Raw genomic sequence first — 17,410 nt, 5'->3', positions numbered from 1 at the left:
ATAAAAATGGAAATTTAGCTGTCCTATGTAATACTATTGGTGCAACTTCACTGCTGGTGCAGTGAAGTACTATTGGTGCAGTGAAGTAACTTCCCTCTCCTGATGAAAATGGAACTTCAGCTGTCCTGTTAATACTGTTGATGCAACTTCGCTATTGGTGCAGTGAAGTACTATTGGTGCAGTGAAGTACTATTGGTGCTGTGAAGTAATTTCACTCCCATAATAAAAATGGAACTTTAGCTGTCCTATGTAATACTATTGGTGCAACTTCACTATTGGTGCAGTGGAGTAATTTCACTCCCCTGGTAAAAATGGAACTTCAGCTGTCCTGTGTAATACTATTGGTGCAGCTTCACTGCTGGTGCAGTGAAGTACTATTGGTGCAGTGAAGTAACTTCCCTCTCCTGATGAAAATGGAACTTCAGCTGTCCTGTTAATACTGTTGATGCAACTTCGCTATTGGTGCAGTGAAGTACTATTGGTGCTGTGAAGTAATTTCACTCCCATAATAAAAATGGAAATTTAGCTGTCCTATGTAATACTATTGGTGCAACTTCACTATTGGTGCAGTGGAGTAATTTCACTCCCCTGGTAAAAATGGAACTTCAGCTGTCCTGTGTAATACTATTGGTGCAGCTTCTCTGCTGGTGCAGTGAAGTACTATTGGTGCAGTGAAGCAACTTCCCTCTCCTGATAAAAATGGACCTTCAGCTGTCCTGTTAATACTGTTGATGCAACTTCGCTATTGGTGCAGTGAAGTACTATTGGTGCTGTGAAGTAATTTCACTCCCATAATAAAAATGGAAATTTAGCTGTCCTATGTAATACTATTGGTGCAACTTCACTATTGGTGCAGTGGAGTAATTTCACTCCCCTGGTAAAAATGGAACTTCAGCTGTCCTGTGTAATACTATTGGTGCAGCTTCACTGCTGGTGCAGTGAAGTACTATTGGTGCAGTGAAGTAACTTCCCTCTCCTGATGAAAATGGAACTTCAGCTGTCCTGTTAATACTGTTGATGCAACTTCGCTATTGGTGCAGTGAAGTACTATTGGTGCTGTGAAGTAATTTCACTCCCATAATAAAAATGGAAATTTAGCTGTCCTATGTAATACTATTGGTGCAACTTCACTATTGGTGCAGTGGAGTAATTTCACTCCCCTGGTAAAAATGGAACTTCAGCTGTCCTGTGTAATACTATTGGTGCAGCTTCACTGCTGGTGCAGTGAAGTACTATTGGTGCAGTGAAGTAACTTCCCTCTCCTGATGAAAATGGAACTTCAGCTGTCCTGTTAATACTGTTGATGCAACTTCGCTATTGGTGCAGTGAAGTACTATTGGTGCTGTGAAGTAATTTCACTCCCATAATAAAAATGGAAATTTAGCTGTCCTATGTAATACTCTTGGTGCAACTTCACTATTGGTGCAGTGGAGTAATTTCACTCCCCTGGTAAAAATGGAACTTCAGCTGTCCTGTGTAATACTATTGGTGCAGCTTCACTTCTGGTGCAGTGAAGTACTATTGGTGCAGTGAAGCAACTTCCCTCTCCTGATGAAAATGGAACTTCAGCTGTCCTGTTAATACTGTTGATGCAACTTCGCTATTGGTGCAGTGAAGTACTATTGGTGCTGTGAAGTAATTTCACTCCCATAATAAAAATGGAAATTTAGCTGTCCTATGTAATACTATTGGTGCAACTTCACTATTGGTGCAGTGGAGTAATTTCACTCCCCTGGTAAAAATGGAACTTCAGCTGTCCTGTGTAATACTATTGGTGCAGCTTCACTGCTGGTGCAGTGAAGTACTATTGGTGCAGTGAAGTAACTTCCCTCTCCTGATGAAAATGGAACTTCAGCTGTCCTGTTAATACTGTTGATGCAACTTCGCTATTGGTGCAGTGAAGTACTATTGGTGCTGTGAAGTAATTTCACTCCCATAATAAAAATGGAAATTTAGCTGTCCTATGTAATACTATTGGTGCAACTTCACTATTGGTGCAGTGGAGTAATTTCACTCCCCTGGTAAAAATGGAACTTCAGCTGTCCTGTGTAATACTATTGGTGCAGCTTCACTGCTGGTGCAGTGAAGTACTATTGGTGCAGTGAAGCAACTTCCCTCTCCTGATAAAAATGGAACTTCAGCTGTCCTGTTAATACTGTTGATGCAACTTCGCTATTGGTACAGTGAAGTACTATTGGTGCTGTGAAGTAATTTCACTCCCATAATAAAAATGTAATTTTAGATGTCCTATGTAATGCTATGGGTGTACAAATAAATATCTTCCAGGTTCCAGAGCCTTTGCTGTGGCATAGGGTGTCGTATCAACGTTTTGGTTGCTGAGTCTTTTACCAGGACAAGTAGCAATCTTATTGATCAAAACTACAATTATGACTAAATAAATTTAATAAGAACTACAATTATAACTATTACACTCAATTAGAACTACAATTACAGCTTCTAGTGCAATTTTTATTATTCAAAGAATGTTCTATTTATTTGGAGGAAAGCTGAAGGATTTTTAACCAGGTTTGAAAAATTATCAAATCCCCCCGTAACCCCCATAGTCCCTTCCAAGGGCGTATGTCCTTGTTGGTAACCATGGGCTTATACTTTACTTACTTTTGATTGTGAATGTTGCTTTTGTTAAGGTAGAAGCAGATAATCTTGTCACAAAAGGCGCAGGATTTTTTTTTTACTATTTGTCTCATGATTTACCATAATTATCACATAATCTGTTCAGTTTGTCAAATTGGAAAAAAAAAAGAAGTAAAAAGGCCTTTTTAGACAAAAAAGTATAGAAAAGTGTTTAGACAAGACATACCCTCTAGAACCTAGATTTTCCCCCAGACGATTGCTATAAGTCTCAAGGTGTATTTGCACAGAGGGAGGGGGCTAAGTTTTTATTCAGTACAAAAGCAAGCTAAATCATGATATAATGTGAAAACACATAGAAAAGACGGACTTAGAGTGAAGACCGGCGTAATAAAAAAAGAAGCACAGTTCAAACTGAGAATAAAATTGAGATACGTTAAATTTGAACTTAGTCCGCACCCATTTCCAGTTGTTTTTGGAAAGGTACTTCAATCTCACCTTATTTAAATAGGGACCATGTAATGATTTCAATTTGATTTATGTATTGGGTATATATGATTATGAATACTTCTTTCTTTAAGGTAGAAGACGGCAATCTTGTCGTAAAAGGGCCATCCACGGAAAATGAAGAAACTTCCAGGTCAAAAAAGAAGATGTCAGGCGATAACAAGAAGAAGGATAAATGGAGAAGCAAAGATATGCCAAAGAAGCCGAATAATCCATATGTTCAGTTTTGTTTAGAACAAAGAAGTGTTATTGAGGAGGAACATGCTGCTGGTATGAACGGGGAATTATTTATTATTGTTGTTAATTATTGTTTTTCTTTACCAAAGTTCTATCGCTTTTCTATTACGATTCTTTCTATCTATTTCAGTATTTGTTCTCAGAACTAATTTTATTGATTTTTTTAATTAATTAATTTTTGGCTAATTTTTCAACCTGATTTCAGTCATCTGATTCACTCTAGATTTTAGCAAATATCGGCTATAAAATCCGGTAAAAATTCACTTAATAGGGAAATGAGCAAGGCCTCTGGAAAAAACCCTCTCAAATGGCGCAGTTTAAAATCTCAAAATCAAGATTATAATCCAATGCATTTCTTTTTATTGCTAAAGTTTAATGTCTTAGTTTTAATAAAACATATACTCTGTAATACAACGGTCTATTTGAATATTTCTGGAATAGCCCTGTTAATGTTATGAACTCTAATAAAATTTATTTGGATTTCTGCAAATTCTTAGAATACTAAGACGTTGGTGAAAATACTATTTTGTATTTTGTTTCGTCATTGCTTGTATCTTTTTATTTACCTGCCTCTAACTTATTTCCTTGTAGTTGACCTCTACCTTGCTTTGTTTTCTAGTCTGATTTGGCATTTTAGAACATAAAAATTATACCCCACATTGGGGTATGGAAATATTTTGGTTGGTCATGGGAAGGACATGCACCCTTCGTTGGACTGTGCTTCAGAGCCTTAATTTTGAAAGAAAAAATTCGCGAGGATGACGTCACATTCATATGCATTTAGAAAGCAAAAAATATGCATGATAGTATTGTATAAAAGGTGTCGTAGTATTTGGATGATATTTATCATTAATTTAAAAGATGCCAAAAGGACGACCCGAAAAAGGAAACCAAGTTGAATACACATAAAATATTGAAAAAAATCAATATCACGAGGGGGGGCATCAGGATTTTATAAATGTCTAGGTAGGGCATGGCACAAAATCGGTTGGGAACAACTGGTACAGATCATATAAACAAAACGAAAAGATCGCAAAGAAGAGAGAGACGATTACAATAACAGCCAGTGAAAAACAAAGGAAAAATTATGCAAATATTTCGGTCGAGACCTCCGCTCAACCGTCCTCAGTGCAGAATTAGAAATAAAAAATACTGATAAATGCCCACGGGGCAATATAAAAACCAAGCCTCAAAACAAACATTGAAACTAAAATAAGGACTCTTTCGAAGCAGCGATGAAAGGGTAACTGAATAAAAAATACAATGGTGAATGGCATTTCAAACTTTCATTTTATGTAAAGCTTTTTTAAAGGCTAATCAGAGATCCCATTTGGTTGCGAAATATGATTTTGTGGATGTATATAAAAAAGATCGGAATTAATAAGTTTATTATAAATGGGGCTTCCAGTGACTCTATTTGATATAAAAAAAAGATACAATTTTGGTCAGTTTTGATGCTATTTCTATGTATACATCTTGTGATATTAAAAAATGTGAACTGCTCTTCAGAGGAAACTAGAAGATAATGTTAATTAAATGGACTACAAAACATTGGACATCGAAAGTATTATGCGTCAAGTCCACCTTCGCAATGTTTCTTCCTTATATTTTCGATATAATAACCAATTTCTCACCCAAATTATGGGTCTACCAATAGGTACGAGCCTTTCACCTTTTTTGGCCACTTTTTACATGGAATTTGTTGAAACTTCTTTTTATTTATGGAATCTTAATTTATGGAAATATGAGGAAGAAACACCGCGAAGATGGACTGATGCATAATACTTTCGATGTCTAATGTTTTGTAGTCCATTTAATTAACATTATCTTCTAGTTTCCTCTCAAGAGCAGTTCACATTTTTTAATATCACAAGATGTATACATAGAAATAGCATCAAAACTGACCAAAATTGTATCTTTTTTTTTATATCAAATAGAGTCACTGGAAGCCCCATTTATAATGAACTTATTAATTCCGATCTTTTTTTATAAACATCCACAAAATAATATTTCGCAACCAAATAGGATCTCTGATAATACTATGCCTAATAAGCGATTAGCCTTTAAAAAAATTGCGGAAAAAATAGGCCCTAATGGGCTAGAACCCGAAAGTCTCTTTTCAGCAAGAAGTTGAAGAAGTATAAAGTAAGAATGATGGCACTTACTTGCTTCATGTACTCTCTAAGAGACCATTTCTGTCTTTATACAAAATTGCTTTCTGTTGCTCTTTAAACTGTCTTTTTCTCTCTTGTATAAGTTTGCTTTCCAAGGCTCCTTAAAAGTATTGATTTCTCAAAGCTTTAAAGCTGATTGAAAATACATTGGCTTTGCATTAACGAGTTCAAGATGCCAGAGCGTGTTATAAAAAGCTAGTGAGTTGTTAATGTAGTTAAAGTTGGTCCATTCAATTCACCCATCCCTTGATTAGTCCGTATCCCCTGGACCGTGAAAAAGGCGAGTTTACTTGCTTTCATGATTTTAGTTCAGTTCATAATGAGTTGATAGTCTTTTCGAGTTGGGTTTGTGTTGCAATCTGGTAATTAAAAGTGAGTAGTTTTCAGTATGCTGCTATTGGCTATTCCCTGATTTAGGTGGGGGCAAGTTTGTGAACGCTGAAGATGTCAGCTTTGTCGAAGATTTCCCAAGTAGAGGGGGAATATCATTGCAGTAGTTTTCTTTAGCAATTAAAGTTAAAAGCAATTTAAAAGCAATTAAAAGCAAGTTAAAAGCAATTAAAGTTAAAAAGCAATTAAAATTAAAAGCAATTAAAGCAATTAAATTTCTTTAGCCCGTAATCAAAGGCTAAAGACGTTTTAACTTCTAATGGTCAAGAATTTTAAGCGAGTTCTTGATATATGTTTAAGTATGGTACCCGCATTTGTCAATCTGGGTAGCTAGTGCCTTCCTCCGCACCTCTAAATAGATATCATTAGTGTTAGTGATAAAGGATTTCATAATTAAAAAATTGAAAAAAGATTTTGATCTATATTGATAAAATGATAAAGGATTTCATCAAAGGATACTGTTAAAGCGAGAAAAGAAAGTATAATTTTATAAAAAAAAGATTTTTGAAAGATAGTGACAAAAATTTGATAATTATATCAAACAGTTTGCGGTAACGAACTGTGAGTAAGGAGCGACCCGGCTCAATAGTAACCGAAACTCTAAAAAACGGAATTTTGACACCAATAGATACATCAAAAGAATCATATTTTAATGCTGATTTCACATATATAAGTTTCATCAAGTTTAGCCATACCCATCAAAAGTTACGCGCCTGAGAAAATTTACCTGATTTTCGAAAAAAGGGGTAAACACCCCCTAAAAGTTATAGAACCTTAATGAAAACCACACCATCAGATTCAGCGTATCAGAGAACCCTACTGTAGAGGTTTCAAGCTCCTATCTGCAAAAATGTGGAATTTTGTAAATTTTGCCAGAAGAAAGATGACGGATGCATGTTTATTTGTTTTTTTTTTCCCAGGCGTGATCGTATCAATTCAGTGGTCCTAGAATATCTTGGGAGGGCTCATTCGAATGGAAATTAAAAGTTCTAGTGCCCTTTTAAGCGTAAAAAAATGGAGGGTAACTAGGCCCTCTCCAACGCTCACTTTTTCCCAAAGTCACCCGATCAAAATTTTTAGGTAGCCATTTTGTTCAGCATGGTCAAAATATAATAAATATGTCTTTTAGGATGACTTAATCCTCCAAAGTCCCCGGGGGGAGGGCTGAAAGTTATGAACTTTACCCATTGTTTACATATAGTATTGGTTATTGGGAAGTATACAGACGTTTTCAGGGGGGATTTTTTCTGGTAGCGGGAGGGGGGTCGGGGGTTATGTGGGAGGATCTTACCATGAAGGAAGTTTTCATGGGAGAAGGGACATTGCTATGAAGGGGGCGCCGGATTTACCAGCATTATTTAAATAAAGATCAGAAATTATATATAAAAAAAAAGTTTTTTAACTGAAAGTAGGGAGCAACATCAAAACTTAAAACGACAGAAAACATTACGTATAGGATTCATTCCCTAGTCAATACTTTGCTCTTTAAGCCAAAGATTATTTAGTACTTTCATAATAGCTATTTATTCTAATTAACGGCATTTGTGACTAAGGGGTCATTTTTAAAGAATTGGAACAAAATTCGAACTTTTGCTTAAATAGCAAGGTATTGACTAGGGGGCGAACCCTCTAATATACGTATTAAAAATATAAGAATATAGAGGTTCGTTACGTAAGTTACGTATATTTATTACTAATAAAAACGTTCGTAAATAAAATTAAACAGCTTTCGAGAAAGCCATTTAACCAAATAAAAGTAAAATTAGTATGCAAATTTTGTTTTAGTTATTCATGTACGGTGAGCCAAAATCAAAACCTGCATTAATTCAAAAACGTTCAAAAATTAAATAAAAAAAACAAGTTTTTTTACTGAAAGTAAGGAGCAACATTAAAACTTAAAACGAACATAAATTATTCCGTATTACGTATATGAAAGGGGCTGTCCCCTCCTCAACGCCTTGCTCTTTACGTTAAAGTTTGACTCTTTCTCACAACTCTATTTTTTAAAACAATAAAAACTTTAGCATAAAGAGCAAGGCGTTGAGGAGGGGACAGCCCCTTTCATATACGGAATAATTTCTGTTCGTTTTAAGTTTTAATGTTGCTCCTTACTTTCAGTTAAATTTTTTTTTTTTTTCAATAAAATTATGAACAGGGACTTCAAAGGATAATAATGAAGTGATAAAACATAATTTTACAGTGAAGAAAGATCTGAAAGAGTACTAATAAAGTGATGAAGAAGTTCATAACTATGCAATGACGAAGGATTTCAAGGAATGTGATAAAGTATTTAAATAATTTTGTAATAAAGAACGATTTTGAAGGATAATCATATAGTGATAGAGGATTATATAATGGAAAAGGATTTGGGAAGATAGTGATAAAGTCCTTAAGGATTTGATAAACTTATTATGAAGAATTTTGAAGGATAGTCATAAAGGATTGTATAGTTTTATTATCAACAACGAAATCGGAGGATCGTGAAAAAGTAATACAGAATTGATCTAGAGCGTGTGATGTTAAGAACTCTTTTTTGGATAAAACCCTGTTTTACATTGTGAGTAATTTCCCAGTGGACACTTATTTGAAGATTTTTTTTTATAATTGGCTTATCTATGGTTTGGTTATTTTGACCGCTGTGATATCCCCTGGGAACAATTATTTTAACTCAGTGTTGCCGATTAGAGGTTGCCAATAGAAGATTTTATTAGGCAAATCTTATAAGCAAATTTCAGCCTTTTCTTAAGGTGCGCCGACAGTACCGCGTTGGTTTCGGGATGTCGATCGAAATGGAGGAAAAATCATTTTGGAATAGTGTGTTGAACTTCGTGAACCATAGTATGGAAAGAGGAGAAAAACTGGAGCGAATAGTTGACACAGGTATCGGATTTTTCACACCAGAAGAAATTTTGAAAGCAAAAGAATCGCTCCATCAACAAAATCGTTCCACGCTGTAAAATTCACGCAAAATATGAAGAGAATTTCACGCACATTTGCAGATGGATTCACCAAGCTCACGTCAAGAAGACCAAATTGCCGACCTTCGTTATTGATTTTCCCTGTTCAGTCCCAGCTACTAGTGAAGCTACTGCAGCAACCGTAGCTATTAATGTTAATTAATTGTCTCGAGTTATTAAGGACCATTTTTCTATTAATGCGAACAAACCCATCGAATGGCTAAGCGATTCAAAACATGCAACTAAGACCTTCAAGGCAATGATCCGGAAAAATTTACTCGAGCCGAGTTATAACCTCAGTCCGCGTCAGAGGTTTGTAAACTCAGTATGTGTGGATAATAGTGACATATATGAGTTACGGTTAGCCAAATCGGACTGGAAGATAATGGCTCGTTCGAAAGACACAGCTGAAACCATATTTGAGTCAATCAAGACCAACCAGCCGCAGATTTCTGCTGCCATAAAGAGCCCTAACTATATTGGTGTAGTGAAACGAGTCCCCTCTGACGTATCAGCGGATGAGCTAACTGCACTGATCCCCAAAGCTACGAAGTCTGAACAGCTTGGTCGTTCCCGTACGTTCAAGGTATTTTTCAGCTGTCGATCGGATTTGGATAAATTTCTTAAGGACTCTGTGAAGATCTATTGCGAAAAACTGCCTACTGAAGAATTCCGTTTCTTACCCCGTTGTTGCTACCCGGGCCATAGCCAAGGTGACTTAGGTGCCGAGTGCATTAATATCCTTCACTGTTCCAGATACGGTGCGCGTGACCATGTCCTCAAAACGAACTATATAGAAAAGTGTGCTCGTGCTATATTTTGCGTTTCGTGCAAGAAAGCGGGTCATATAGCGTGAAGTGTCTGGGAAAACAAGGAAAAGCCAACTCATTAACATGCGGAATAACGAAATCTCTGACATTTCACTACTCTCTTGGAATATAAACGAAAATTTTTCCGAGCGGTCTCTTGTGATTGACCAGTTTGTGAATAAATATAATGTGATATGCCTGCAAGAACATTTCATCATAGAAGCTGTCCTAAACCTACTAAATCTCTGGCCGTCCTACTCGTGTTCTCCGTGCCTGCAAAACGTTCATCTCCGCGGGGCCGTCCGTCTGGCGGTATTGCCACGTTGGTTAGCAATCGTCTCGCATGCGAAGTATATGATATCAGTGACAATTTTTTTGTAACTAGACTAGATGACCTGCTAGTTATAAATGTGTACCTTCCAACTGATTACCGTGACGACAAATCTGATAGTGCTTTTGCTATAAGTGGTGCCAAACTAGCCCGCTGCCTTAAGAAAGCCGAGCGCGAGTCCCTTGAGTGCATAATTGTGGGTGACTTTAACTGTAATTTAGAAGTTGATATAAGTGCCCAAAACAGTCGGTATTGCATTCTAATAGGGATACTTGAGAACCGCTTCACTATTCACCGGAAAAACCAGGACTTTTCGTATATCCCCCAATCTGGTTCTACGTCCAATCTAGACCATATTGTTAGCTCTTGTTCTTTGCCAGTACGTGAGGTTCTTGTCCTTCTGAATAGTTTCACTTCGGATCATTTCCCATTTCAGTGTATTATCAGTAGACCTACCTCGTTTTCCGCTGCGAATAATTCGTCGGTACTCACTCAGAGATGGCATGAGATTCCGGTTTGGCGTAAAATTGATAAAGAAAAGTTTCAAGAATCTTGTGATCTTGTTCTGTAAAAATTCGTTTGCCGTTTGACCTACTTATGACGCTCTCTCATCGTGATGAAAGAGATGTGCGGCTACGTCTTAATATTTATTACACCGAACTAACCCATGCTCTTCTGTTTGCCGAATCTCAGGGCGTGCCTAACTTTCGTGTCAAACAAGGAACTCAAGAAAAGGGATGGTCTTCTAACCCTTTGTTACAATTAGTATGCGACCGAGCTTCCTTCTGGCACGGGATATGGAAAGAATGTGGTAAACCACGCTCAGGAGTAGTTAAAGGGATCAGAGTTGCATCTAAGCGTAAGTTTGGGAAGGAACTTGCTCTTCATCGCGCGCGACTGAAATCTCCGCTTACTGAGAAAGCAATTAAAGATACTAATCTGTTATGCAAAATTTTTGATAACAAGGATTTAGTGGGTTCCTAGTCAGATATCCCGTCTTTAACATGGATAAACTATTACCTTGATGAGTTTTCAGCCCCAAAACAGGATCTTAACATTTCTGTTCAGAAAAGCTTTCATCCCTCCTCTCATCAATTCCAGGTACAGATTTCCTAGTTACAAAATCACAGGAGGCGTCCGCGATCCGACGGTTGAAAAAGAAGAAGTCGGCCGGCATTGAACGTGTATCCGCCCTTCACCTTAGCCATTGCAGCCCGACTTTCTTGGGACATCTAACTCTTCTCTTTCAGATGATCTTCACCATCGTACCATCGGCATCCATTACTGGGTCCCTTAGACCAGTCCCGAAGAAAGGAAAAAGTACTTCGGAATGTGCTTCGTTCAGACCGATCACAATGGCACCAACGCTTTGCAAAGTCTTCGAACTTTTGGTCATTGATGAGATCCAGGAAAAATGCTGGACTCCCCCTTCCCAGTTTGGGTTCCAGAAGGGTCTTGGTTACGGCCACGCCATTTCTGCTTTGGCTTTAGTCTTGATTGACGCTGATGAATCGAAGAAGTCCATTGTTATGGGTCTACATGACGTCCGTCGTGCCTACGGCTCACTTGTCCATGACCAACTCATTCTGGATATGGGACAGAGAGGTGTACAGAAGGACATCCTACTAACCATTAAAGACATGTACGACCACCTACAGGCTGAACTCCTACTTCCTGGCCGTGGTCGAGCCCTCACTGAATATACACCAGACGCGATGCTGTCCTACCGAGGGAACCTGTAGTCCCAGTAAAAAAGGGTGCTCGACAAGTATCAGTCACATCTCCGTATGCCTTTAGTAACTGTATCATGTCTACTATCGAGACAACATGCATAGCTCGTGGCATAGACGTTACAATGATAGCCTACGCCGATGACATTCTGAACCCCAGCCGCACAGTCGCAGGTACAGAGACCACCTTCTCCACACTACAATCAAATTACAGTCGCATTGGCCTTGAGTTTAACCCGCAGAAGTCGGAGGTTCTTCTGTTCAACTGGCGCCAAGAAGAGGTCTCGTCTTTGAGGCTGGGAGAACTGTCTGTAGCCCCTGTCCCGAAATTATTTACCTTGGTTTACCAATTGGAAAGGATCTCAAAACTACCCGCTCCCTTCTTATTGATCATCTCCGTAAACGCCTGGCTTTTGCTTACAGTAGAATAGTTTCATCTAAAATCCGTTTCAACCGTCTAGTTCTGGCTCGACTTTATAACGGAGTATCCTTTCCCCATTTCCTTTACCTAAGCCCATTTTGGAGAAGTTTTCTCCGAGCCAGAGAAAAGAAAGCTCAGATCCGCGTTTTTTAAGTATGGGAAGTTCTTGTTGTGGCTCCCGCCGTGGACAAGAAATTCGCACCCTTTTAAAAAGTTTGATATTGCGGACACGATAGCAGCTATAATTGAACAATTTCAACAATACAACGAAAAAGTGTCCTTCCAACCTTGGTACTGTTTGCTACGACAATGGATCGATGTCCATTTAATTTTGTTCGCCATAGTGCCTCGTCCCTTCTTTTTTCTTTCGTTTATACTCCGTCTGTGTTTTCCTTTTGTTGTTGACGGGTTGCAAATAAATAAAGATTTAATTAAAAATGGGGAAAGCCTTTCTTGCCTTAAATCTAGAAAGTGCAAGTCTATGATTTTATCGTCGGCTACATAATTGATTTAGTTAGCTGCAATTGTGTTAACATTTCAGTTTTTAAAAATTTAAACTTAGTTATTTTATATTCTATTTTAGTAAGCCCAAATTGTTTTCCGCTGGGTGCTCCCAGCACTGATCTCAATTTCGCTCTGACATTCTATTGCGGACGCTACTAACAATGTAAGTTTCATTTGATCATCCAGTGTTTTAAGCATTTTTTTTATGTAATGAAGTAAAAGAAAAAATCCGTGATTGAATAATTTCCTTGTTTCTGATATTTATGCATTTCGTAGTAAATGAATCATTAGTTGAGAGTGATCTTAATTCAAGACCAGCCAGACGAAAGTGTCGTTTACTTGTCTTACCGTTTCTTGTCATATTTAGACTAGTTGATATGATTATCTACTGTGTATTGTAAATTCACTGATGATTATTTGGTTTAATTTTTTGCCAATTGCGGCTTGATGCAACGATGCTCATATTGCTTATGTTTTTTCTGTATTTGGGAGTTTAAAAACAAAAACATGTCACGTACCTGCAGTGCAGTGTATAATTGAGTTTTGGTCTCTCGTCTTTGTAATTTGTTTGATGTGTTTTTTTTTGTTTTTGTTGTGTTTTTTCTTTTTTAGTGATACTCCGTCGTTTGTATCTTTTTTTGACAGGTAATAAATAAATAATAATAATAATAGTAAGTTGGTAATTTTATAATGAAGAAGAATTTTGAAAAACTGTGATAAGGGATTTCCAAATTTTATAATGAAGAAGAATTTTGAAAAACTGTGATAAGGGATTTCCAAATTTTATAATGAAGAAGAATTTTGAAAAACTGTGATAAGGGATTTCCAAATTTTATAATGAAGAAGAATTTCGAAAGGTAATCATCATATAGTGATAAAAGAATTCACAATTTTAAAATGAAGAAGGACTTCAAAGGTTGTGATAAAATGATAAAAGATTTAATAAATGGTTTCATCCAGAGCTAAAATTCTTTGCTGTCAGAAAAGACGAAATCTAGTCCTAAAGGCTGATAATGAAAAAAAGCGAGCGCTAGCCTTCTGTGTGAGTGTTAGCCTATCTCTTAGGATGCAGCTATGAAACGTTCTAAAAGAATAATTCTCCTTTTTTAGGGAATGTATCAGAACAAGATGATTCGAAAGATAAACCCTCACTAATGAAGATTTTAGCTGGTAGATGGAAACAACTTCCAGAAGAGGAAAAGAAGGTACTTTGATTATCTGCTGCTGATAGGCGGAGGCTTAGATTGAGTTCCATTAGCTGACTGATAAACTGCCATTCTGATTTTAATATACAGGAGGTTTTCAATTTTGACGCACAAGTTATACTCTGTAAACTCGACGTTTCAATTCCTTTTACATTGCATTGTAGATTTCCTGTTTTTATTGACGTTCTAATTGTGAGAATCGAATGTTTAATGACAGTTTGATTCTTATTTAGATTTTCGAATCGACAATTTTGGATAGATTGATAAGATATTTTATTCCAAAACTTATGGGAGCGGACCCCTGGCCCTCCATGGCCTGACTTCCTCTCCCCCCAAAATATTCATAATATTTTGTTCCAAAACTTTTGAGAGCTGATCCTGACCCCCTCCCCTCCCAAAAAACTGATTAATGATATTCAATTCCAAAACTTAAGGGATCTGACCCCTGACCCTCCGTCTCACCCCCCCCAAAAAAAAATTAGTAACGATAACAATCGACAATTTACTTGCGAGCAGAATTAAAGGCCTTTTTTGGCGAACAAATTGTTGATCGGCAATGCTAAACTTGAGCAACAAGTTTGGCGGACAACGAATTCGATTTTTGGTTAAAAATACCTTTGTTGGTCGCTAGATCTTGTTTGTTGTTCAGCAATATATCGCCAAATTTTTGATCCACGATGTCGCCGGAAAAGGCCTTAAATTGGATTGTCAAAACGTGCGCAAAAATTTTAAATCAGCCCGAATGAAACGAAATAAAAAAATCAATCCTGTGAGTAATATAAAATTGTAAATGTAAACTACAACCTTTACTACTTAAGCACATAATTTTGGGACTACCTTATACAAAAGCTGTAATTTACATTTTGAAAATTTGCCAAAATTCTGTCTAAATTCTTGATGAAGGTATGTGTGAACTTTGGAAACCCAATTTCTAACCTGTCTATCCTTTCAGCTATGGGGGTTACTTGATAACTTCCTTCTAATGGAATCATACGAATTTTTGAAAAGGTATTTTCACTGCCATTTGGGTTAGTCAACACACGTCAACAAGGCTGAGTATATAGTTACTAATAAAAAAAAATCAAATCTTGGGCAACAACATATCAACATTTTGGCCAAGTATGATTTTCATAAGGTTATAGAAAGCCCGATTTTAGATGGGAATTTGGATCGCAGGAACTTACGTAGTAGCAATGTTGCACACGGGAATGTACAAAGGATTCTTTTCTGGCGGGAGGGGGATTCAAACAGAATAAAAAACAGGCAACATATAGGATACATTGTAAAAATCTTGAGACTGTTGGGGGGCTGAGCTGCAAAGCATCCCTTATCCCTGTATACTTGGCTGTTTCCCCTCATATTACTTAGTACTTGTTAAACCCAGATGAACTCTGTAAAATTTCTTTTGAGGTTGAAAATTCTTGACATTTTCGCCCTTGGAAAACTGAAACGAAGCCAAAACTTTTTTTGTTTTAATTCAAACATTCAAATAAAACATAAAAAGTAAGGAATGAATTGAAGTGAGGCTTTCTTAACAAAACAGGCTTCCTGTAACCAGGCCTGGACTTACCAAGAGGCCCGGGCCAAGGGGCGCACAATGCCAGAGGGTGCAGTAAATGATCAGTGCATAATTTTTTTCTGAACAAAATTGGGCATTATTTGATTTATCGTCAGAGTGCCAGGTGTACTCCGCCGCCGCGCTGCCTATTCACAGAAAAGTGACTTTGAAACAACATAGGAATTCTGTGAGCACTTATAAACTGTCGGATGTCACCCAAGAATAGCAGCCGAAAGTTCAGTATCACCTCTCTTTCATTACTTTTGGCTGATCAGTTGCGTTCTGTTCAGTGCCTCCACTATCCCCCGAATTTTTGGGATTTCCTCGAAAATCTCACAGAAACGGGGCGGCAAAAACGTTTGGGTCTAGAAATCTCAAAGCTTTAAATCCGGCCCTGTCTGAAAATTATTCAGGGAAAGCATTTATTTTGGAGGGTCAAAGAGTTTATACAATTTCATGTTTTTTATAAGAAAATAGGCAGATTTAAATAAAAATACAACTAAATTTTAGCTTTTTTCTTTTTTTCTAATTATTTTTTTCCCTTTTTTGCCATTGTCTAATGAAAATTTTTCTTTTATTGGGAATTTGGCGCCTATTACTAGCAAAAACGGCACAACTATATACTGATGCCTTTTTCATTAAAAATTGGATTTCCGATTTTTCCTAATTTTGATTGTGTAATTTATTTGTTTATGATTGTTTAGTTTTTTATTTATTTAATTTATATATGATTATTATAAGTTTTCATTCTAAACCAATTCAGTCAAATCTCACTTTCGCTATCATTGGTACTTAAAGTTATTTTGAGTTATTTTACCGCCCTTTATGATTACGCTAAACTATTTTTCATCTATAAATTCCTTACATCACGTCATATTTTATTAAAAATTTATAATCTTTGGTCTTGTTTATACCAATGAGAAATTTTAGTTGTTATGTTCAGACTGGATTTTTGCACTGTCAAATTTCTTGCAGTCACGCGTAGCTTTTGAATTAACATCATCCATGGCGATTTTAAAAAAAAAAAAAAAAAAAAAAAAACGAGTTGTACGATATTAGTTGTATGATAAGCGGTTTGTATATTTTTATCTCAACAATTGCTTCTCTGTCAATCTAGGTTATTTTGATTGCAATGCTGAACAATTTTGTTTAACCCTTTTTTGTTTTGTCTTTTTAGGTGTACACTGAGCGCTATAAAATTGACAAGGAGAGATATGCTGTAGAGAAAACTCAATATTCAGCTAATAAAACCACTATTCAGTCGAATGCGTCTGTATTCTAAGGACAAGTTTCATATGAAGCCGGAAGGTGATCTGATCAAGATACTAATATCTGCCTGAATAAAAAGTGATATACTAAAGGAATATCTATACTTTTTGGAAAGTAATAGAGGAGTGTATTTTGACTATGTATGCCAGCAATATTTACTATCTTGAACCACACTAAGTCGTGTTGAATCATTCGTATTGGACTCAACGCCATCAATGGAAGATGTATCTTTGTTAGTATTGAAAAATCTTGAAATATTTCCAAAAAGGGATTCAAGCAGTGTTTTCTTCAGTATTAGGCCCTCCCAAAGAAAATGTGCCTCTTGCGCGGCTTATCTGAAGACGACTGAAATGACATCTCACAAAATGAATTGATATGAACTGTATTTAAGGAAGGGCAAATAACTTTTATTAACCTATGGTTTTAGAATTTGGATGATTTTTCTTGGATTTAGCTTGCAAAATAATAAAATAAACATAGATAATAAATACCAGATGTAAAAAAATTCTATCGAAATTAATATTCTGAACCGAAGAATTCACTAAGCGTGAGATGAAAAAAGAGGAAAGAGAACCAAATAATAATAAAAGTATTCAGGAGGAAATATTGGTGCGTCTCTGTCTATATTTATCATATTAATTACTTTGTATATATATATATATGTGTGTACTAATTATAATCTCTATTTGAAATACAAATTCGTACGTTATTTTATACTGTTTAACG

General features: G+C 36.5%; 1 protein-coding gene across 2 annotated transcripts in view; it reads left to right on the top strand.

The window, feature by feature from the left end:
- LOC148942258 (uncharacterized) overlaps positions 1 to 17,410 on the top strand; it is a 30,131-nt gene extending 12,721 nt beyond the window's left edge. The window contains exons 3-6 of one of the 2 annotated variants that reach the window (XM_089103090.1): positions 3,174 to 3,369; positions 13,763 to 13,857; positions 16,593 to 16,722; positions 16,757 to 17,410. In XM_089103090.1, coding sequence (XP_088959216.1) covers positions 3,174 to 3,369; positions 13,763 to 13,857; positions 16,593 to 16,697 — 396 coding nt within the window. In that variant the 3' untranslated portion in view covers positions 16,698 to 16,722; positions 16,757 to 17,410. Of the gene's footprint in view, positions 1 to 3,173; positions 3,370 to 13,762; positions 13,858 to 16,592 lie in introns of both variants that reach the window. The other variant, XM_089103089.1, reaches the window with a different exon arrangement.

This window comes from Artemia sp. Qi Xiang Cuo, chromosome 17, assembly GCF_049724085.1.
Source record: "Artemia sp. Qi Xiang Cuo chromosome 17, ASM4972408v1, whole genome shotgun sequence".
Classification (NCBI taxonomy): domain Eukaryota; kingdom Metazoa; phylum Arthropoda; class Branchiopoda; order Anostraca; family Artemiidae; genus Artemia; species Artemia sp. Qi Xiang Cuo.
This window is presented reverse-complemented; position numbering and strand designations above follow the sequence as displayed.